At 43.2% G+C, this 22721-nt stretch overlaps 1 protein-coding gene across 1 annotated transcript in view; it reads left to right on the top strand.

Moving 5' to 3' along the window:
• LOC116839906 (poly [ADP-ribose] polymerase tankyrase-1) overlaps positions 1 to 22721 on the top strand; it is a 325729-nt gene that overhangs the window by 180892 nt on the left and 122116 nt on the right. Inside the window, 3 exon segments of the mRNA XM_075066025.1 lie at positions 12632 to 12726; positions 17926 to 17992; positions 18441 to 18627. Coding sequence (XP_074922126.1) covers positions 12632 to 12726; positions 17926 to 17992; positions 18441 to 18627 — 349 coding nt within the window.

The following is a 22721-nucleotide window of genomic DNA, read 5'->3' as shown; positions in this document are numbered from 1 at the left end:
CCACTGCTCCCGTTCATCCACAGAGTTCTCCTCAAAGTTCGCAGAGTCAAGGCGGCGATGATTCTCATCGCACCAGCTTGGCTCTGCCAACACTGGTTTATAACTTTGCTGGAGCTGTCAGTAGCCAACCCGATTGCCCTGCACCTGCACCAAGATCTCATCACGCAGGACCGCGGGCCCCTGCTCCACTCGAACCTGCAGTCTCTGCATTTCATGACGGGAAACTCTGTGGTTGAGTGCGATGGAGAGCCAGTGCTCTCTTCGAGTGTGACAAATTCTCCTCAGCAGTAGGAACCTTCAACTAGGGCGGGATACCTCGCTAAGTTGAAGAGGTTCTCCTGCTGGTGTGAACCAAAGCACATACAGCCGCTTCAGGCCTCTGTTCCAGTTATCCTGGAATACCTGCTGCACCTTAAATCTCACTTAGAGTCCATCTGGCTGCCATTTCGGCATTCCACCCGGGGAAGTTGAGACATTGTGTGTTCTCCAACTCCATGGTAGCCCAGTTTCTCAAGGTGTTGGAGAGGGTGTTTCCCTACTCATGCCCTCCGGTCTCTCCAGGGAACCTTAACCTGGTCCTAACCAAGCTCATGTGACCCCGCTTTCAAGCCCCTAGCCTCTTGCTCTTGCACTCACCTCTCCTGGAAGGTGGCATTTTTGGTAGCCGTTATGTCCGCAAGTAGGGTGTCCGAGTTGAGGGCCCTCGCCTCGGAGCTCCCTTATACGTTTTTTTATAAGGACAAAGTGCACACCCTAAATTCCTCCCTAAAGTAGTCTCACAATTTCATATGAGACAGGACATTTGTTTGCCAGTGTTCTTTCCCAAACCACATACGGACCTGAGTCACCGTAGCATGTATACTCTGGATGTCCGTAGGGCCCTGGCGTTCTATCTGGAGCGAACTAGACCTTTCCGCATGTCAACACAGTTGTTCATCGCCATTGTGGAGAGAATGAAAGGACTCCCTGTCTTGGCGCAGTGGATATCGTCATGGATTGTGGATTGTATCTCCACGTGTTATGAGCTCGCCAAGGTGTCGGCCCCGGCGACTAGGGCTCAAGCATCCTCAGCAGCTTTCCTGGCTCAGGTTCCACTCCAGGAGATCTGTAAAGCAGCCACCTGGTCGTCGGTGCACACATTCACAGCCCACTACAGTCCATCAGCAGGCCAGAGAAGACACGGTGGTCGGCAGGGCTGTGTTTCAATCAATTGTTCCATGACTCTTACCCTCCTCCTATGGTAAGCTTGTGAGTCACCTAATGTGTAATGGATGTGAACAATCACTCGAAGAAAAAAAAAAACGGATACCCCTTTTTGTGACTGTTGTTCTTCGAGATGTGGTGTTCATGTCCATTACACTTTCCACCCTCCTTCCCCTCTGTTGGAGTCTCTGGCAAGATGGAACCGAAGGGGGGTCAGGTTGGCAGAGGTATATATGCACTAGCATGAGGTGCCACTCTGGCAGGGCACCCCTGCCGCCCCGATGGGAGCCGCTGAGGGGAAAAGTTTCTGATGTCAGTGCACGCACACCTAATGTGTAATGGACATGAACAATACATCTTAAAGAACAACAGTTATGAAAAAGTAGGTAACTGTTGTTTTTTTTTTTAAGTGCTTGTACATAAATGCTAGAAGTCTAAATAATAAGATGGGTGAACTAGAGTGCCTCATGATAAAGGAGACTATTGATATAATAGGCTTCACAGAAACCTGGTAGACTGAGGACAATCAATGGGACACAATCATTCCGGGGTACAAAGTATATCTGAAGGACAGAACAGGTCATGCAGGGGGAGGAGTGGCACTAATTGTGAAAGAAAATGTAGAATCAAAGGAAGGAAAAATCTTAAGTGAATCCATGTGTTCCATAGAATTGCTATGGATAGTAATTTCATGCTCTAATAAAAACATAACATTAGGGATCTATTATCGACCGCCTGACCAGGACAGTGATAGTAACAATGAAATGCTAAGGGAGATTAGAGATGCTATCAAAATTAAGAGCTCAATAATAGTGGGAGATTTCAGTTATCTCCATATTGACTGGGAACATGTCACCTCAGGACGAAATGCAGAGACAAAATTTCTTGGTACTGTAAATGACTGCTTCATGGAACAGCTGGTACGGGAACCCACAAAGGGAGAGGTAACTCTCGATTTAGTCCTGAGTGGAGCGCAGGAGCTGGTCCAAGAGGTACTATAACAGGACTGCTTGGAAATAGTGACCATAATATAGTAACATTTAACATCCCTGTGGTGGGAAGAACCTCTTAACAGCCCAACACTGTGGCAATTTAAAAAAGGGGAACTATGCAAAAGTGAGGAGATTAGTTAAACAGAAGTTAAAATGTACAGTGACTAAAGTGAAATCCCTGAAAGCTGCATGGATGCTTTTCAAAGACACTATAATAGAGGCCCAACTTAAATGTATACCCCAAATTAAAAAAACACAGTAAAAGAACTAAAAAAGAACCACCGTGGCTTAACCATGTAAAAGAAGCAGTGAGAGATAAAAAGGCATCTTTTAAAAAGTGGAAGTCAGTCCTAGTGAGGTAAATAGCAAGGAGCATAAACACTGCCAAATTAAGTGCAAGAGTGTAATAAGAAAAGCCAAAGAGGAGTTTGAAGAACGGCTAGCCAAAAGCTCCAAAGGTAATAACAAAATGTTTTTTAAGTACATCAGAAGCAGGAAGCCTGCTAAACAACCAGTGGGGCCCCTGGATGATCGAAATACAAAATGAGTGCTTAAAGACGATAAAGTCATTGCTGAGAAACTAAATGGATTCTTTGCTTCAGTCTTCATGGCTGAGGATGTTAGGGAGATTCCCAAACGTGAGCTGGCTTTTGTAGGTGACAAATCTGAGGAACTGTCACAGATTGAAGTGTCACTAGATGAGATTTTGGAATTAATTGATAAACTCAACATTAAGAAGTCACCGGGACCGGATGGCATTCACCCAAGAGTTCTGAAAGAACTCAAATGTGAAGTTGCAGAACTATTAACTATGGTTTGTAACCTGTCCTTTAAATCGGCTTCAGTACCCAGTGACTGGAAGTTAGCTACTGTAACGCCAGTATTTAAAAAGGGCTCTAGAGGTGATCCGGGCAATTACAGACAGGTAAGTCTAACGTCGGTACCGGGCAAATTAGTTGAAACAATAGTAAAGAATAAAATTGTCAGACACCTAGAAGAACATAAATTGTTGTGCAAAAGTCAACATGGTTTCTGTAAAGGGAAATCGTGTCTTACTGATCTGTTAGAGTTCTTTGGAGGGGTCAGCAAACATGGACAAAGGAGATCCAGTGGACATAATATGCTTGGATTTCCAGAAAGCCTTTGGCACGGTCCCTCGTCAAAGGCTCTTATGTAAATAAAAGGGAAGGTCCTTTCATTGATTGAGAACTAGTTAAAAGACGGGGAAGAAAGGGTAGGAATAAATGGTAAATTCTTAGAATGGAGAGGGGTAAGTAGTGGTGTTCCCCAACGGTCAGTCCTAGGACCAATCCTATTCAACTTATTCATAAAGGATCTGGAGAAAAGGGTAAACGGTGAGGTGGCAAAATTTGCAGATGATAGTAAACTACTCAAGATAGTTAAGACCAAAGCAGACTGTGAAGAACTTCAGAAAGATCTCACAAAACTAAGTGATTGGGCAACAAAATAGCAAATTAAATTTAATGTGGCTAAATGCAAAGTAATGCATACTGGAAAAATATAACCCCAACTATACATACTGTGATAAAGTTCCTCCTCTACCTTGGTGGGTCCTGCGCTTATTGGCAGATTTTGCTAGCCTCAGAGATATTCCTCTGTTGGATCAGGAGTTGGGAGGTTTTGGGGGGAACCCGGGCCCACCTTCTACCCTGGGTTCCCGCTCAGGGTCCTGTGGACTGCAGCTGTCTAGAGTGCCTTCTGGAACAGCTACACGACAGCTACAATTCCCTGGGCTACTTCCTTATGGCCTCCTCCCAACACCTTCTTTATCCTCACCACAGGACCTTCCTCCTGATGTCTGTTAACGCTTGTACTCCTCATTCTCCAGCAGCACGTCCTGTCACCCCCAGCTCCTGACACACACACACCACTAACTAGAGTGAGAGCCTTTTTATGCCAGTTGTCCTGATTAGTCTTAATTAATTCTAGTAACTTCCCAATTGGCTACAGATGTCCTAATTAGCCTGCCTGCCTTAATTAGTTCTAGAAAGTTCCTGAGTGTTCTGGAATAGTCCCTGTTATCTTATCCAGGGAAAGCGGACCTGCTTAACCTGGAGCTAATGTATCTACCTTTGACCACTCTCTTGTAGCTATCTGGCCTGACCCTGTCACAATACAATATGATGGAGGGTAATTTAACTACAACGAATCAGGAAAAAGATCTTGGAGTCATTGTGGATAGTTCTCTGAAGACGTCCATGCAGTGTGCAGCGGCGGTCAAAAAAGCAGACAGGATGTTAGGAATCATTAAAAAGGGGATAGAGAATAAGACGGAGAGTATCTTATTTCCCCTCTTTAAATCCATGGTACGCCCACATCTTGAATACTGCGTACAGATGTGGTCTTCTCATCCCAAAAAAGATATACTGGCAACTAAAATGTTGAGGGGTTTGGAATGGGTCCCATGTGAGGACAGATTAAGAGGCTAGGACTTTTCAGCTTGGAAAAAAGGAGGCTAAGGGTGGATATGATAGAGGTATATAAAATCATGAGTGATGTGGGAAAAGTTATTTACTTGTTCCCATAATAAAAGAACTAGGGGCCACCAAATGAAATTAATGGGCAGCAGGTTTAAAACAAACAAAAGGAAGTTCTTCACGCAGCACACAGTCAAGTTGTGGAACTCCTTGCCTGAGGAGATTATTAAGGCTAGAACTATAACAATGTTTAAAAGAGAACTGGATAAATTCATGGAGGTTAAGTCCATTAATGGCTATTAGCCAGGATGGGTAAGGAATGGTGTCCTTAGCCTCTGTTGGTCAGAAGGTGGAGATGGATGGGAGGAGAGAGATCACTTGATCATTACCTGTTAGGTTCACTCCCTCTGGGACACCTGGCATTGGCCACTGTTGGTAGACAGGATACTGGGTTAGATGGACCTTTGGTCTGACCCAGTATGGCCATTCTTATGTTATGTTCTAAGACGTTCCCTAGGCAGTCTCGTGCAGAATCGCCTCTGTCAGGGTCTGTTTTCCACTTTGAACTTTAGCGTCCCGAAAGCGGGGACCTGCCTGTTTCCTTCTAAGCTTAATTCCTAGCTTAGATCTTATTATGCTGCCACCAACCCAAAGTATAGTGTTTGGGTACACTCCCTGTCCCCCAAAACCTTCCCTGGGGAAACCAAGACCTAAACCTCCTGGGTTTTAAAACAAAGGGAAATAAACCATTTCCCCCTCCTTTCTTCCTCCCAGATTTTCCCCTCCCTGGGTTACACTGGGAGATCACTATATGATTCAGATTCCTTGAATCTTAAAACAGAGAGGAAATTCACCTTCCCCCCCGCCCCCCTCAGACTCTCCCTGAGAGAGAGACCGTGATCCTAACACAGAGAGAAATTAACCTTTCCCTCCCCCTTCTCTCCTTTCCCCCCACCAATCCCTGGTGAGTCTAGACCCCGTCCTCTGGGGTGTCACACAAGAATAAAAAAAAAAAACAATCAGGTTCTTAAAAGAAAAGCTTTTAATTAAAGAAAGAAAAAAAGTAAAAATTATCTCTGTAAAATCAAGATGGAAAATGTTAAAGGGTCTTTCAGCTTCACCTAGACCAGAGGGACTCCCCCTCCCAGCCTAAGTATACAAGTTACAGCAAACAGAGTTAAAATCCTTTCAGCAAAATACACATTTGCAAATAAAGAAAACAAACAAATCTAATTTGCTTTCTATTTATTACTTACTATTTGGAACCTGAGAGTCTGTTTCAGTAAGATTGGAGAAATCAGGTTACGTGACTGGCTTCTTCTCTTAATCCCAAGAGAGAACAGAGGACAAAAAAAACAGCACAAAACAAAGACTTCCCTCCACCCAGATTTGAAAGTATCTTGTCTCCCGATTGGTTCTTTGGTCAGGTGTCAGCCAGGTTTACTGAGCTTGTTAACCCTTTACAGATACAAGAGACATTAACCCTTTACCATCTGTTTATGACAGCCTCCCTCCCAGGTATCTGAGGGAAGGGAAACGCTTCTGGTATGTTTCAGTGGCTCATCTTCCTGGCTCCGCTGTTGTGCTATTCTTTAGTGTCATCAGCCTATGGTTGTGGCTCCATCAAACAGTGTAGAGCATCAATTAACAATTCTATGTAGGGAAAGCAAGAGGCAACTACAGGAAATGTCCCAACGGGGCAGAGCCAGAAAACCAAATGGCTGCAACAAAATGGCAAATTTTATGGTATCTTAGGGGAACAGTTAGGTATTCTGTGGTCATGGAATGGTGGAGTCCACAGGGCCTTGATTAAGAAGATGGAGGCAGTTCACATTTTTGAAAGCCATTGTTGTAAGTTGTCTACAGACTCAGGGTTTGTCTAGACAGTAAGTTTGTTGACTTGCCATCTAGACAAGCCCTCAGGCAGGCAACACTGCATTCATTTTGTTCATGTTTTCTACAACCACGAAAGCTGGAAACTTTGTTTCCGTGAAAAGTGGAGCACACTTCTGTGGCAAAGAGATAAATTAAGTGGCAGATACCACAGCCACAGAGCTGCAGATTACATGGCCTCTGCTTGAATCATAACTTTTTAAAAAAAAAAAAAAAAAAAGCCTTCAAGCAATGAAGGAATCTTGACAAGAGTCTTGGTCAATTAGTTATTCTTTGTTGAGAACATCCTATTAATCCCACTTAATATGAGTGAAAAGGAATTTTGCAATCTTACCATCAAGATAATATGCAGATGAAAATTGAGGCAATTGCTTCCATCAAAACTGGGCTGACAGATCCTGCTGTGGTCCCCATCTCTCAGTCCAAGATCTGATCTCAGCTCCAGGTAGCCCAGGTAGTTCAGACCACTTGGTATATTAGGACTGTTCAACAGTTTCCATCGGATGCCTTCCGGTAGTATGGATACTATACCAATGGAGACAGTTAGCACAATATATGCATTCTTGAAGTACGCTCTGAAACATCAACCATGATGGCATAGCATCTATGGTGTAGTTTATATTCATGCTATGAATGTTTTTAGTGCACAAAACGCCCATCATTTTACAGTGGTCTGTTCTGGCGCAGACCCCCATGAAGTTAATACATCTTACTTTTCTCCAAACTCTTAACTCAGTGACAGAAAAGCAGAATAACGTCCCAACAATTTGAAGGACATAAAATTTGAAGAATTGTTTTGTACTTATAAGGGACTAAAGAAGAGGAAGTACTATAGATTACTCTCCCATGTCTTTGTGAAGTTTGTAACAAGATGGATGGTTCAAGTTATTGCTTCAAAATTAAGAACTTGACATTTGTTGTTTAGTGTTTACAGTGTAATGAACTATGAAAACAAACTAGATAATTCTGCAGGTATATGCCTCATACAAAACTACATAACTAGTTTAAAATCCAAAAATTAAAATCTAGCAAGTGGTAAGTGCAGATGTTTTTCCTTCAAACAGTACAAAGGCTAGCTATGTCCTCAGGGAGACATACAAATTTACAGCTAAGTAGTCCGGAGCAACTATTCTTTCTGAAATGAGATATTGGAACTATGTTAAAAACCTACTCCAGACTACTCAAAGTAATGTAATAGTCCTAAATCTGAATTAATTTCTGAAAACACGTACTGTATGTGCATGTGTAGTATTATCACAGAAAGCAGTGATAGTAGAGTGCAGTTTGGCTGGATGATAGAGGAAGTATCTTAAATAGCGCCTCTAATACTGTATATTTTAATTGTTAACATTAAATTATAGGCCTTACGGCTAAACAAAGAATATTACATGACTTGCAACTCTCCTTAGATGCTGGTGAATATCTGTTTCTATGTAGGATATTACTGTCTTTGAATTATCTTTTGAATTCTGTGGGGAAAAAATAAAAACAAAACAAGAACTCCTGAAATTAACCCCCCTCTCATATTCCTAGCTCTAACTCAGAGGGAACCCTTTTCTGTAGGTGCACTTTTTCTGTAGGTGCATGAGATTCTGTGCATAATATTTTAAAATTCTGAATTTTTTTTATAATAAATGTGGAAGCTCCACCACGGCAGTGGGGAGCATGGGCCACTGGCTGCATGGAGGTGGGAGAATACCCTGCAGCCTCCCCTGCCTCACTGGGTCAGGGACTTCGCAGTGAGACTGAACCTGACCCTGCTACAGAAACACCCTGGACCCTGCCCCTTTTGCTCCAAGCATGTGGACAAGGAGGTTCAGCCCGGCAGCAGGATGCAAGTGCAGAGGGACTTAGTGTGGGGGTATCCAGATGGGGGTAAGAGGGTTCGGTGGGGGGGGTAAGAGGGTTCTGTGGGGGGCAGTCTGGGTGCAGGCAGCTCAGTGGGGGATCTGGATGCACAGGGAGGTGCCAGGTGCAGGGGCAATGGGAGTCTGCAGGGTGGACCAAGTGATTGGAGTGGTTGGAAAGTGGTTGGAGCTCAGCGGCGGGGGAGCGTCTGAGTGCAGGGGAGGTGGGGTTATTGTACTTAAAGTACTGCACAGGATCTTTTCAGGGGGGATAAGACAAATGCATGTATTACCAATGAATGTGGCATCAGTCAACACTGTATCATATGCATATGATCTATGTTACACTCATGCACTCACATGCACACACAAACACACAGTCCTGTTGTTGTTCCCAACTAGTTGCTCCCCTTAACTTCACTGGCCAGGTGAGTTGGATGGGGAGGGGTGGAGCTGGGCTACTGCCGATCTGGATCGATAAGACGAGACCCAGGGTCCTCTGCAAGACTCCTCACATTTATAGCAGCTTCCCTGCTGGCCATGGTTTGCCACTCCAGGCCAATGGGGGCTGTGAGAAGCCGCGGTCAGCATATCCCTCATCCTGCAGCCGCTCCATTGGCCTGGAGCAGTGAACTGCAGCCAATGGGAGCTGCAATGGGAGCTGCGATGGCAGATAAACAAACCGGCCCAGCCTGCCAGGGGGCTTACCTTGGTGGGCCGCGTGCCAAAGGTTGCAGATCCCTGCCCTATCCCCTTCTCTTCCCCATCCCATGCCGCTTCTCCACCACTCTATCTCCTCCCCATCCCACCCCCTTCCTTCCCCACTGCCTCTGTGCCCCTGCCCTGCCTGCCCCGCCACAGGCACTCACTGTTGTACAAGATTAAGGATGGCTCCCAGCACACGGAAGGGAGCTCAACCAGCACTAGGACCCAGAAGGTGGTGTCCAGCTGCAAAGTCCCAGGAACTGAGCAGCACCTTCTTTTTTCAGCCTGGCTGTGCAGCTCTGCAGTCAGAATAGGTCTACTTGTTCCACCCCCCTCCCCCGCCCAAGGCCCCACTACACCTCTTTTCTGCCTCCTCTCCCCAGGTGAGCATGCTGGGGCTGTTCTCCTGCCGGCAAACAGCTGATTGAAACTGCTGATTGGTGGCAGGGAGGGGGAGGGCCGAACGGAGTAAGTTTTGAGTGGAGGCAGGGGGTTGGCTGCCCTACTGCAGCAGGAGCCTCAGTGCCAGAAGCACCTCAATAAGGATTCTTTAAATACAGCCAGCTCTCCTGGTCTCCTTTCCACCTCATGTTAGTCTCCCAAGGGATCCTGCCCATCAGTTCCCTGAGGGAGTCAGTCTGCTTTTCTGAAGTCCAGAGTCCATATTCTGCTGCTCTCCTTTCTTCTTTGTGTCAGGATCCTGAACTCGACCATCTCATTGTCCCTGCCTCCCAGGTTCCCATCCACTTTTGCTTCCCCTACTAACTCTTCTTTGTTTGTGAGCAATAGGTCTAGAAGAGCTCTGCCCCTAGTTGGTTCCTCCAGCAATTGCACCAGGAAATTCTTCCCTATACTTGCTGAATTGTCTGTGTACCGCTGTATTGCTCTCCCAGCAGATATCAGGGTGATTAAAGTCTCCCATGAGACCAAGGGCCTGCAGTCTAGTAACTTCTGCTAGTTGCCAGAAGAAAGCCTCGTCCACCTCATCCCCCTGGTCTGGTGGTCTATAGCAGACTCCCACCACGACATCACCCTTGTTGCTCACACTTTTAAACTTAATCCAGAGACTCTCAGGTTTTTCTGCAGTTTCATACCGGAGCTCTGAGCAGTCATACTGCTCTCTTACATGCCACTCGAGGGGGCGACCTGCCGGCCCACCGAGTGTTGCTAGGGTAAAAGTTTGTCCGACGAACGTGCACGCGGCACGCGCACACCTAACTGGAATGGATATGAGCAACACATCTCGAAGAACAACAGTTACAAAGGTGAGTAACTGTCTTTTCTCCCTGCTTGTTTCCCAGGCTTCTTGCATTTGTGTTTAGGCACTTAAGACAACTCGCTGATTGTCCCGCTTTCTCCATCTGAGACAGGAGTCCTCTCCTCTTGAACTCCCCTGCTCGTGCGTCCTCCTGGTATCCCATTTCCCCACTTACCTCAGGGCTTTGGTCTCCTTCCCCTGGTGAACCTAGTTTAAAGCCCTCCTCACTAGTTAGCCAGCCTGCTTGCGAAGATGCTCTTCCCTCTCTTGGTTAGGTGGAGCCCGTCTCTGCCTAGCACTCCTCCTTCTTGGAACACCATCCCATGGTCGAAGAATCCAAAGCCTTCTCTCCGACACCACCTGGATAGCCATTCGTTGACTTCCACAATTTGACGATCTCTACCCAGGCCTTTTCCCTTCACAGGGAGGATGGACAAGAACACCACTTGCACCTCAAACTCCTTTATCCTTCTTCCCAGAGCCATGTAGTCTTTAGCGATCCGCTTAAGGTCATTCTTGGCAGTATCATTGGTGCCCACGTGGAGAAGCAGAAAGGGGTAGTGATCCGAGAGCTTGATGAGTCTCGGCAGTCTCTCTGTCACATCGTGAATCCTACCTCCTGGCTAGCAGCACACTTCTCGGTTTTCTCAGTCGGGGCGGCAGATAGATGACTCAGTCCCCCTGAGGAGGGAGTCCCCGATCACCTCCATCCGCCTCCTTCTCTTGGGAGTGGTGGTCGTGGAACCCCATCGCTAGGACAGTGCATCTCGTGCCTTCCAATCAGTGAAGTCTCCTTCTGCTCCCTTCCGTCAGATGTATCATCTAGTCCACTCTCCGCATTAGTACCTGTGGAAAGAACATGAAAAAGGTTGCTCATCTGTGTCTCCATTGCTGGTACATGGACGCTCCTCTTTCTTCTTCTGGAGGTCACATGCTGCCAAATTCGTCTTGTCTCATTGCAAGGGACTGGACTAGATGACCTATTGAGGTCCCTTCCAGTCCTACATTTCTATGATTCATAGGTGCATAAAAGACACCAGTTCCTCTTTTTAGCAATTTACAGGAGCAGCTACTTGAAGAGGGAAGTAGATGGTTTAATTTCCCTTTGGTTGCCATAAAGTTGACTGCTATCTATCTTTAAAAATAAAGGAGAAGTTGTAGTCTCCCAAAATCTTTTCTCATGGATTCCCAGAGTCACACATGCAGACCTGGTGGCAATAATTTGATTCTCTGTTACTTCATTTCTTAAATTTAAGAATTATAGCCAAGATGTCCAAAAATAGGATCTTAAAGTTAGACTTTGAGTTTATACGAAACTTCCTAAATAAGACTTTCAAAAGTGTTGAGCACCAGGCAGCTCCCACTGAAGTCAGTGAGAGCTGCATAGGATTGCCAATCCTCCCAGTTTCTCTGGGAGTCTCCATCTCCCAGAGGCTGTTGAAGCCAATCTGGGAGATTTTAGGCTGCTAAAAGTTCAACAGCACAGAGAGCCTAAGGTAGGCTCTTTGCGTGCCCTGGCCCCAGGCTGCTTCCAGAAGCAGCCAGCATGTTCCTGCTCCCTTGTGGCTGGAGGGTGTGGGGGCAGGAGGACTCCGCAGCTCCCACTGGCTGGGAACTGTGGCCAATGGGAGCTGCAGCGTGGGGGCAGGGGCACTGTGCAGAGACGACCAGCCCCTTCCCCTCCCTCTCCTCTGGGGACGCAGGGACATGCAGGCCACTTCCAGGCGCAGCACAGGGCCAGGGCAGGCAGAGAGTCTGCCTTAGCCCCAGTGTGCCAACACCTGGGAGCCACCCAAGATAAGCACCACCCAGACAGAACCCACAACCCTTACCCGCTCTTGCACCCCAACCCCCTGCCCTAGGCTCAGCCTGGAGCCCCCTACCACACTCCGAACCCTTCGGCCCAGCCCACACCCCAACCCTCTGCCCCAGCCTGGTGAAAGCAAGTGAGGGTGGAGGAGAGTGAGCAACAGAGGGAGGGGCGATGAATTCAGTGGGACGGGGCCTCAAAGATGGGGGGAGTGCAGGGAGCAGGGCAAAGGTGTTTGAGTTTGTGTGATTAGACAGTTGGCAACCCTAAGCTGCAGGCTGTTCAGCATTTTGAAAATAAGATTGATGACTTGGCTCCTTTATTTCAAAAACTGCCTTTTATTAAATGACTCTCAGCCTTTTTTTAAGCATTGGTTCTGGTATTAATTAACTTTGGCTGCTTCTCTCCTTTTGTGGGCTGTATAAATTACAAAACGTATATGAATTCTATGTCTCTGTCTTATTTTTCATTGTTTTTGTTTGCAGTCCACTCCTTTGCATCTAGCAGCAGGCTACAACAGAGTTCGAATAGTCCAGCTTTTGCTTCAGCATGGTGCTGATGTTCATGCAAAGGACAAGGGGTATGTATATCAGTTTTTAATTCATTCTCTGGTTTCACTAGTTAGTTACAGTTTTAAGAATTATTTTTATCATTGTTCTGTTGTATGTTGTAATTCTGTCTGTATCTGAAAATGAGTTCATCTAAAATTGGAGATGAGAATCGGGTCACAGTTTGTTTCCAGAATCAAAATTTATTTTTGTGGTAAATAGTCTTCTGTAAAAGGTGAGGTTTGAAGTGGGATGGTGTACTCCTTAGTTATGTGGATCTTTTATTTTATGGATTCTTCCTTCATTAAATAAGTGCATTTTAAAATCTATATTGTTTGGTTCATTATGGGCCTGCTGTGTTATTGGAAATTCTGTGCACAATTTTGAGTGTTCATGGACTTCTGGTATTATTTTGGCAATAAAAAAATTAATGCAAGGTGTTACAGACAAGTCATATTCAGTTACACTTTTCTGCGACCTGATTATCTTGCCAGGTGTATATATAGCAGCTCCATGAGATTTGCGCATGCACAACTGATGAAATAAACAAGCACTTAGTTTCACAGCTATTATCAGCATATGAAGAGAAGAGAGCAGAGCTGTCTTTTCTAAAGTGAATTAACATATTTCATAGATTACTCAAACTAGTTAAGTCCAAAGCTGACTGTGAAGAGTAACAAAGGGATCTCAAAAAACTGGATGAGTGGGCAAGAAAATGGCAGATGAAATTCAGTGTTGATAAGTGCAAAGTAATGCACAGTAGAAAACAAAATTCCAACTCTCTCTCTCTATATATACAATATGATGGGATCTAAATTACCTGTTACCACTGAAGAAAGAAATCTTGGAGTCAGTCTGGATAGTGCTCTTAAAACATCTGTGCAATGTGCAGCATCAATCAAAAAAGCTAGCAAAATGTTAGGAACAATTGGGAAAGGGATAGAAAATAAGAAAACATCATATTGTCTTTCTATAAATCCATGGTTCACCCACACCTTGAATATTGCATGCAGTTTTGATTACTCCTTGTCAAATGAGATTTGGAAAAAGAGAGTTGGAAGAAGTACGGAGAAGGGCAACAAAAATGGTTGGGGGTATGGAAAAGCTTCTGGATAAGGGAATATTAAGAAAACTGTGCCCTCTTCAGCTTAGTAAAGGTGACTGAGTCCTATGATGGAGGTCTGTAATTTCACTACTGGTGTGGAGAAAATGAATAGGGAAGTGTTAACTTACACCTTCATGCAGCACAAGAACTAGGAATAACCCAATGAAATTAATAGGCAACAGATTTAAAACAAACAAATGGAAGTACTGCTTCATACAACACACAGTCAATCTTTGGAACTTGTTGCCAGGGGTGTTGTAAAGGCCAATGATATTAAAAATTCAAAAAATAATTATAAAAATTCATGACGGGTAGGTCCATCAATGTCTGTTAGCCAAGATGATCAGAGGTGCAACCCTATGCTCTAGGTGTCCCTAAACCTCTGCCTGCTAGAAGCTAGAACTGGATGACGGGGATGTATCACTTGATAATTACCCTGTTCTGTTCATTCCATCTGACACTGGCCCCTGTCAGGAGACAAAATATTGGGCTAGATGGGTCATTGTTTTGATCCAGTATAGCCTTTCTTATGTTCTTATATGGTAAGTGTGGTAGTTATAGAAAATTCTATGGTGAAGGGGAAGTGGAGGTGGTGGCACATGATTTTTGTTCTCTTGGTATGTATGTTGAATCTGTAGATTTATTTCCAGAGTGGTTCTAAATGATGGTCTAATGGGATTTTTTTTATTTGTAGTCAAGATTAGCACCTTATTGTTGTAGATGCTGTATATATACTTAGTAATAGTCACTCCTGATCCCAAACAGCTTACTTTTATATTTATAGACTTTAGAAAAGAAAAGGAGCTGTCAGGCCGTCTTGTCCATCTGTGTGCCAGCATGGGAAGTTCTCTGTTAATTATCTAATGTTATCTGCAGTGTGAAATGAGAACTTGAGCTCCCAGGTCTCTTAAATGAAAAGCTCAGTTTACTTTGGGTATGTCTGTACTACATTTTAAAACCTATGGCAGCAAGTCTCAAACTATGGGTCTACAGACTCGGGCTCACACTGCAGTGCTAAGAACAGCAGAGTAGATGTTGCAGCACGGGCTGGAGATTGAGGTCTGTACTCCATCCTGGGCTTCAGAGCCCAAGCCTCAACTTCTATGCTGCTTTTTTTAGCACCCTAGTGCAAGCCCATAGACCTTGGCTCTGAAACTTGCTGCCGTGTGTTTTAAAACTCAGCATAGACATATGCAAAGTCTCTCTACTCTAAAACAATTCTAAGTTTGATTTGTAGCACTTTCATCTGTATATTTGCTTTTATTTTCTGTCAAAGAAGTTATGAAACTAACTATAGAGCATTTTATAAAGCAGGAGTTCTCAAACTGGGGTCAGGACACCTCAGCGGGTCACGAGGTTATTACATGGGGGGTCGCGAGCTGTCAGCCTCCACCCCAAACTCCGCTTTGCCTCCAGCATTTGTAATGGTGTTAAATATATTTAAAAAAGTGTTTACAGTTTGGAACGGGGAAGGGGGGTCTCAATCAGAGGCTTGCTGTGTGAAAGAGGTCACCAGTACAAAAGTTTGAGAAGCGATGGTATAAAGTTTCAAAATGAATAATGTTTAAGGTGAATATTCTCTATACTTGCATGTCATGGTAAGCATTTTTTTTTAATAGTGTTACACCATTCCAAACACTAATCAACTGAGAGAGAATTTCAGGATAAACAGACTTATGAACAATAGTCTGAGGTTAGAATTATCTATTTGAAAAATGTATTCTAGGCACAAACTAAGTGGCTTGAGAGTTGGGATCAGTAACTTAGGGTAGTATACATTACAGGTATATGTTGCATTTATTCCCAAAACAACTATTATAAACATAGGAAATTCAGAGTCAAGTTTGAATTTAAAGTAATGTAAACATGTTAAGATATGGCAGGGCACCCAAACAACGTTAACTTTGCCCTTTAGTGATGTGATTATGATTGACATATTTTAGTGTTTGTGGACCTAGATTAGATTGAACTGATTTTTATGGACACTTTTTTCTAAATGGATGCTGTCTCCGATAGTTCTCAGCGAGGACTCAGGCCAAGGGTTCTCCTAGTTAAGATGCCCATTTTCAAAATGCCCATTGTGTCCCAATTAGAATTAAGTCAAGCTGGCCCTAGGGAAGATAGGATAGAAAGTATGCAGTCAAAAGGCTGATAGGGACACTGAAGAAGAGCAGGTGAATGGGGGCAGGAGCCCTCTTTACTAAGGGCACCTGGTAGGCTCAGTCCTACTGAGAACACTAGAAGAGGGCAGGTATTTTGAAAGACTGCAATTTTTTGTGGAATTCTCTGATGTGGAAACTTATATTCTTCAGGCTCTATTTCTCAACTTTCAATTATAAAAAAAAAAAATAGCAATGGAAAATAACTGAGAATTCTAAAAACATTTCTTCAAAAGTAGCTTATGTTCAAGAGTTCATTGATCTTAAACTACCTGGGAAGTTTGAAGGGTATGCATTGTTCCTCTATTAAGGTAAGTAGGGACAGTGAATGCTATATTTATTAAATAACATAATTCAAATTAATTTAAATCCCTAAATTCATGATTTTACTTGTACATTTTCAGAATATTTATTTGATACTCAGAATAAGTGCTGTAATTTTGGAGAGGGTTTATTTCATACATAAGAAACAGGTTGATCTTCTGCTTTACGTACAATACTCAACCATATCTGTGGAGCCACAAATGCCATACGAATGTTTGGTCCATCTAACCCAATGGTCCGTCTAACCCAGTATCCTGTCTTCTGGTAGTGGCCAATGCCAGGTGCCCCAGAGGGAATGAACCGAACAGGTAATCCTCAAGTGTTCCATCCCCTGTCTCCCATTCCCAGCTTCTGGCAAACAAAGGTTAGGGACACCATCCCTGCCCATCCTGGCTAATAGTCGTTGATGGACCTATCTTCCATGAATGTATCTAGTTCTTTTTTGAACCCTGTTATAGTCTTGGCTTCACAACATCTTCTGGCAAAGAGTTTCACAGGTTGACTGTGTGTTGTGTGAAGAAATACTTCCTTTTATTTGTTTTAAACCTGCTGCCTATTCATTTCATTTGGTGACCCCTAGTTCTTGTGTTATGAGAAAGTTCCCTGTTTTGGTTTTCCCACACAAACAATTGATTTTGTTTTATTGCTTGTCACTTTTGCCCTGATTTTCAAATTTATGGATTTTTCATTATATATGACCTTGCTTATGGTTAGACCAGAGAGCGCAACCTTTCAGAAGTAGTGTGCCCAGTCTTCATTTATTCACTGTAATTTAAGGTTGCGCTTGCCAGTCATACATTTTAACGTTTTTGGAAGGTCTCTTTGTATAAGCGTATAATATATAACTAAACTATTGTTGTATGTAAAGTAAATAGGGTTTTCAAAATGTTTAAGAAGCTTCATTTAAAATTAAATTAAAATGCAGAGCCCCCCAGACCGGTGGCCAGGACCGGGCAGTGTGAGTGCCACTGAAAATCAGCTCGCATGTCTCCTTCGGCACGTGTGCCATAGGTTGCCTACCCCTGGATTAGACCTGTCATTTGCTTTACCACTTCCTTTTCGAAGTGCAGACTTGTGACATTACTGTACAGAAATTCTAACAGCCCTCAGATAAGTGTGAAATTTCTACAAGTATATATGTTGAAGTGTATAACTTACTTCAGAAAAATGCAGCAGTCAGCTTATCGCATTGTCTGGAGTAGCTAGATCAGTCCGCTGCCTGTGATATTTGTACATTTTCATAGTACACCTAGCAGCCAGGTAAGCCTTGTGAGGGGACTTCTCCCTTAACATACCGTTTAAAATAACTGTGCTTGTACGTAGACCAGAGTACTTGCCTTCACCAAGATTAAAATGTAATGTAGCTTTTTCCCCCTTTCTAGCCGCAAGACAGATAATTCTGAATGCAATGAGTGCTATTTCTTAACAGTAATGTATGGTAGATTAAACACCTATGTTACATTATTCAAAAATGTTTTTAATGCTATTCTTAACCAATGCATTATTTTGGAAATATATGTAAATGTATTTGGTTAAGATTCCATTTGATTTTGAAATCTGCTAATTTTACAGCATAAAAATAGTTCAAAATCTTTGAAAATGCTTCCTAGAGATGTATTTTTATTTTGTTTTATTTAATGTAGCGGACTTGTACCTCTTCATAATGCATGTTCATATGGACATTTTGAAGTCACAGAATTGTTACTTAAGGTAAGTGGAGAAATGGAAGAATACGTAAGCATTGCAATATTGCAAAATTATGACGAGAGATGGTTACAGAAATAAGGCTGTAGCCTTATTTCTGTTTTAAAAAAAAATTCCTGATTTTCAAACCAATAATAAATTATTTCAATGGTGTGGGGCTTTGGGGCATTAGGCATACACCTGTACCACTGAATTAAGTATGTGGTGTTCCTCATAATCTCTGCAGCCAAGCATTAGAATTTAATTAACTAGAATTTTTTTGAAGCAAAGATGTCTTATTAAAAATTAAGTTCATTGCAAATTTCAGATTTTGGTAGATGAAGATAAATCAATAATTTTTCATTTCATTTGAAAATAAATGAATGTTAAAGTTATTAAAATGAAAATCTTGTGATCTTTGTCATGGTTATTTTTTTTTTTTTTACTAACATAAATGTTTCTTTCCCACTCCTAGCATGGAGCCTGTGTTAATGCTATGGATCTCTGGCAGTTTACCCCCTTACATGAAGCTGCTTCCAAGAATCGTGTAGAAGTCTGCTCTTTGTTGCTTAGTCATGGAGCAGATCCAACACTGGTCAACTGCCATGGCAAGAGTGCTGTCGATATGGCTCCAACACCTGAGCTAAGAGAGAGACTGACTTGTATGTGAAAAAATTATCAACTGTGAAATATTTATTAATATAAACTGACTCACCTTTCAGCCCAGTTCCTTGTTAGTAATGGGAAAATGCAAAACAACAGGATATAGAGGTCTCCATTTCTCACTTCTAAACTTGTAGAGATCTATACATGTTCTCCTTCATGAAACTGCCTTTATTCATAGCGTTTAAGGCCAGAAGGGACTGTTAGATCTTCTCTGACCTCCTGCAAAACACAGCCCAGGAATTTCATTTAGTTACCCCTGTAGTAATCCCTATAACCAGAGGCGGATTAAGGTTTCCTTGGGACAAAGCAAGTGGAGGGGGGCCTTCCCACCCCTTCTGCCTGTGGCCACGCCCCACCTCTTTTTGCCCCCTCCCTGGGTCTCCTCCCCGTGTTCCACCCAAAGGTCCCCCTATTCTTCTCCACCACTGCAGCCCTGCAACCCCTTTCCCTCCTTTCTCTACCTGCAGCCCCAAGACCGGAGAAGCTCTGTCCCCGCACCATGGCGCTGGGGTGCAGCAGGGAGTGAGAGCTTCTCCAGTCCCAGGGCTGCAGCGGGGGTCTGAGTGACAAGAGTCAGGGCACAGGGTTTCTCCCCCCTCACCCTCTCCCCAGCGCTTCTGCCAGACAGTAGGGTTCTGCTGTGAACATAAGAATGGCTGTACTGGGTCAGACCAAAGGTCCATCCAGTCCAGTATCCTGTCTACTGGCAGTGGCCAATGCCAGGTGCCCCAGAGGGAGTGACCCTAACAAGTAATGATCAGATGATCTCTCTCCTGCCATCCATCACCACCCTCTGACAAACAGAGTCTAGGGACACCATTCCTTACCCATCCTGGCTAATAGCCATTAATGGACTTAACCTCCATGAATTTACCCAGTTCTCTTTTAAATGCTGTTATAGTCCTAGCCTTTACAACCTCCTCAGGCAACTGTGTGAAGAAGAACTTCCTTTATTTGTTTTAAACCTGATGCCTATTAATTCATTTGGTGACCCCTAAGTTCTTATATTCATGGGAACAAGTTAAAATAACTTTTGTTTTTATATACCTGTATCATATCCACCCTTAGCCTCTTCTTTTCCAAGCTGAAAAGTCCTAGCCTCTTTAATCCCTCCTCATATGGGACCCATTCCAAACCCCTAATCATTTTAGTTGCTCTTCTCTGAACTCTTTCTAGTGCCAGTATATCTTCTTTGAAATGAGGAGACCACATCTGTACACAGTATTCGAGATGTGGGCGTACCATGGATTTATATAAGAGCAATAAGATACTCTCTGTCTTATTTTCTATCACCTTTTTAATGATTCCTAACATCCTGTTTGCTTTTTTGACCGCCGCTGCACACAGCGTGGACGTCTTCCAATGACTCCAAGATCTCTTTCCTGATTAGTTGTAGCTAAATTAGCCTCCATCATATTGTATGTATAGTTGGGGTTATTTTTTCCAATGTGCATTACTTTACATTTATCCACATTAAATTTAATTTGCTATTTTGTTGCCCGATCACTTAGTTTTATGAGCTCTTTTTGCCGTTCTTCACAGTCTGCTTTGGTCTTAACTATCTTGAGCAGTTTAGTATCATTTGCAAACTTTGTCACCTCACTCTTTACCCCTTTCTCCAGATCATTTATGAATAAGTTGAATAGGATTGGTCCTAGGACTGACCCTTGGAGAACACCACTACTTACCTCTTCCATTCTGAGAATTTACCATTTCTTCCTACGCTTTGTTCTGTGTCTTTTAACCAATTCTCAATCCATGAAAGGACCTTCCCTTTTATCCCATGACAACTTAATTTACGTAAGAGCCTTTGGTGAGGGACCTTGTCAAAGGCTTTCTGGAAATCTAAGTACACTATGTCCGCTGGATCCCCCTTGTGCACATGTTTGTTGACCCTTTCAAAGAACTCTAATAGATTAGTAAGACATGATTTCACTTTACAGAAACCATGTTGACTTTTGCCATATTTGACTTGGGAGCGGGATGTGGGGAGGGGGGAGGAGGAAGAAAGCTTCCTCTGTGTCCTGGCTTCTGCTTGGGGGAGGGAAGGCTTCCCATGGCTTCTGCTGGAGACAAGGTTGCTGCTGGGTGGGGTTTTCCTTGTCCCGCAGCTTCTGATGAGGATTGGTTCAGGACGGGGCCGCAGGAAGGAAGGGGGAACTTTCCCTGTCCTATGGCTTCTGCCAGGTCTGTAGGTGTTGGTGGGGTTCCCCTACCCACCCAGCACTGCTGCCAGGGAGTGGAGTTGGGGCTTGCAGCTTTTCCGAGCCTGCTGGCCCGGCAGCCGGAGCTCCAGGTTTCTGCTGCCCTGCGGGGAATTGTTGCTGGACCCCACCCCACAGTTGGCCAGGCCTCGTGGGGCCTAATCCACCATTGCCTATAATTTGGGTTTGACTAAAGCATATCTTTCAGAAGACCATCCAGTCTTGATCTAAAGACTTCTAGAGATAGAGAATCCACCACTTTCCTTGGTAGTCTCTTTCAATCACCCTCTCTGTTTATATTAAAAAAAAAAAAAAAAAAAAAAAGCGTGCTTTAATTCTAATTTGAATTTGGCTGGCATTAACTTATAGCCATTGGTTCTTGTTATGCCTGTCCCTGGTAGATTAAAAGATCCTTTGGTACCCAGTATTTTCTTCCCATGAAGATACTTATACACTGTAGTTAAGTCACCTCTGGATCTTCTCTTTGACGAGCTAAGCAACTGAGCTTTGTTAGTCTCTCACACTAAGGCATTTTTTCCAGCCCTTGAATCATTTGTGATTCATCTCTGCACCCTCTTCAGATTTTTAGCATCCTTTTTAAAATATAGATACCAGCAATAAACACAGTTTTCGAGTATCTGTCTCACCAGTGCCGTCTACAGAGGTAAAATCACCTCCTTGCTCCTACTCACTGTTTATACATCCAAGAATCGCTTTGGTCCTCTTTGCCAGAATATTGCGCTGGAAGCTCATGTTGCTCACTATGACACCAAAATGCTTTTTGTTAGGGCTATCAATTGATTAACAAAATTAATTGTGATTAATATTCTATTATTAACAGTGAGATTAAAAAATAATTGCAATTAATTGCAGTTTTAATCTTACTGTTGTTAATAGAATATTGTTTGTTTAAATATTTTTAGTGTTTTCTACATTTTCAGATACATTGATTTCAGTTACAACACAGAATACAAAATGTACAGTGTTCATTTTACATTATTTTTCATTACAAATATTTGCATTGTAAAAAGATAAACAAGTGGTATTTTTCTATTCACCTCATACAAGTACTGTAGTGCTCTTTACTGTGAAAGTGTGACTTACAAATGTAGATTTTTTTTTAACATAGCTACACTCAAAAATAAAACAGAGTAAAACTTTATAGCCTACAGATTCACTCAGTCCTACTTCTTGTTCAACCAATCGCCAAGATAAATACATTCGTTTACATTTACAAGAGATAATACTGCCTGCTTCTTATTTATGTGCCAGATATACTAAATGTTTGTACGACTCTTCATGCTTTGACCACCATTGTAGAGGACGTGCTTCTGTGCTGATGGGTTCTGTTCAATAATGATCCAAAGCAGTGCAGACTGATGCATGTTCATTTCCATCATCTGACTCAGAAGCCACCACTAGAAGGTTGATTTTCTTTTTAGGTGGTTTGGATTCTGTAGTTTCCAAATTGGAGTATTGCTCTTGTAAGGCACTTCAGATTCTTAAACCTTGGGTCCAGTGCTGTAGCTATCTTTAGAAATCTCGTACTGGTACCTTCTTTGCATTTGGTCAGATATTCAGTTAAAGCATTCTTAAATCGAACAACATATCTGAGACTGCCATAACACAAAATGTATGGCAGAATGTAGGTAAAAGCAAGAGACACATAATTGTCCCCCAAGGAGTTCAGTCACAAATTTAATTAATACATTTGTTTAACGAGCATCATCAACATGGAAGCATGTCCTCTGGAATGGTGGTCGAAGCATGAAACTTCTGCCACCTGCTACTCATACCACTCTGATACACCCCATTCTGACAGCTTCATCGGCGCCTCCATTTGTGGAAGTCTCCAGTTCTGAGGATACAAATGTTTGGGGTGGCCC

The sequence above is a fragment of the Chelonoidis abingdonii genome, chromosome 5, assembly GCF_003597395.2.
Source record: "Chelonoidis abingdonii isolate Lonesome George chromosome 5, CheloAbing_2.0, whole genome shotgun sequence".
NCBI lineage: Eukaryota > Metazoa > Chordata > Testudines > Testudinidae > Chelonoidis > Chelonoidis abingdonii.
The sequence above is the reverse complement of the archived record's forward strand: the minus strand, read 5'-3'. Positions and strand labels throughout refer to the sequence as shown.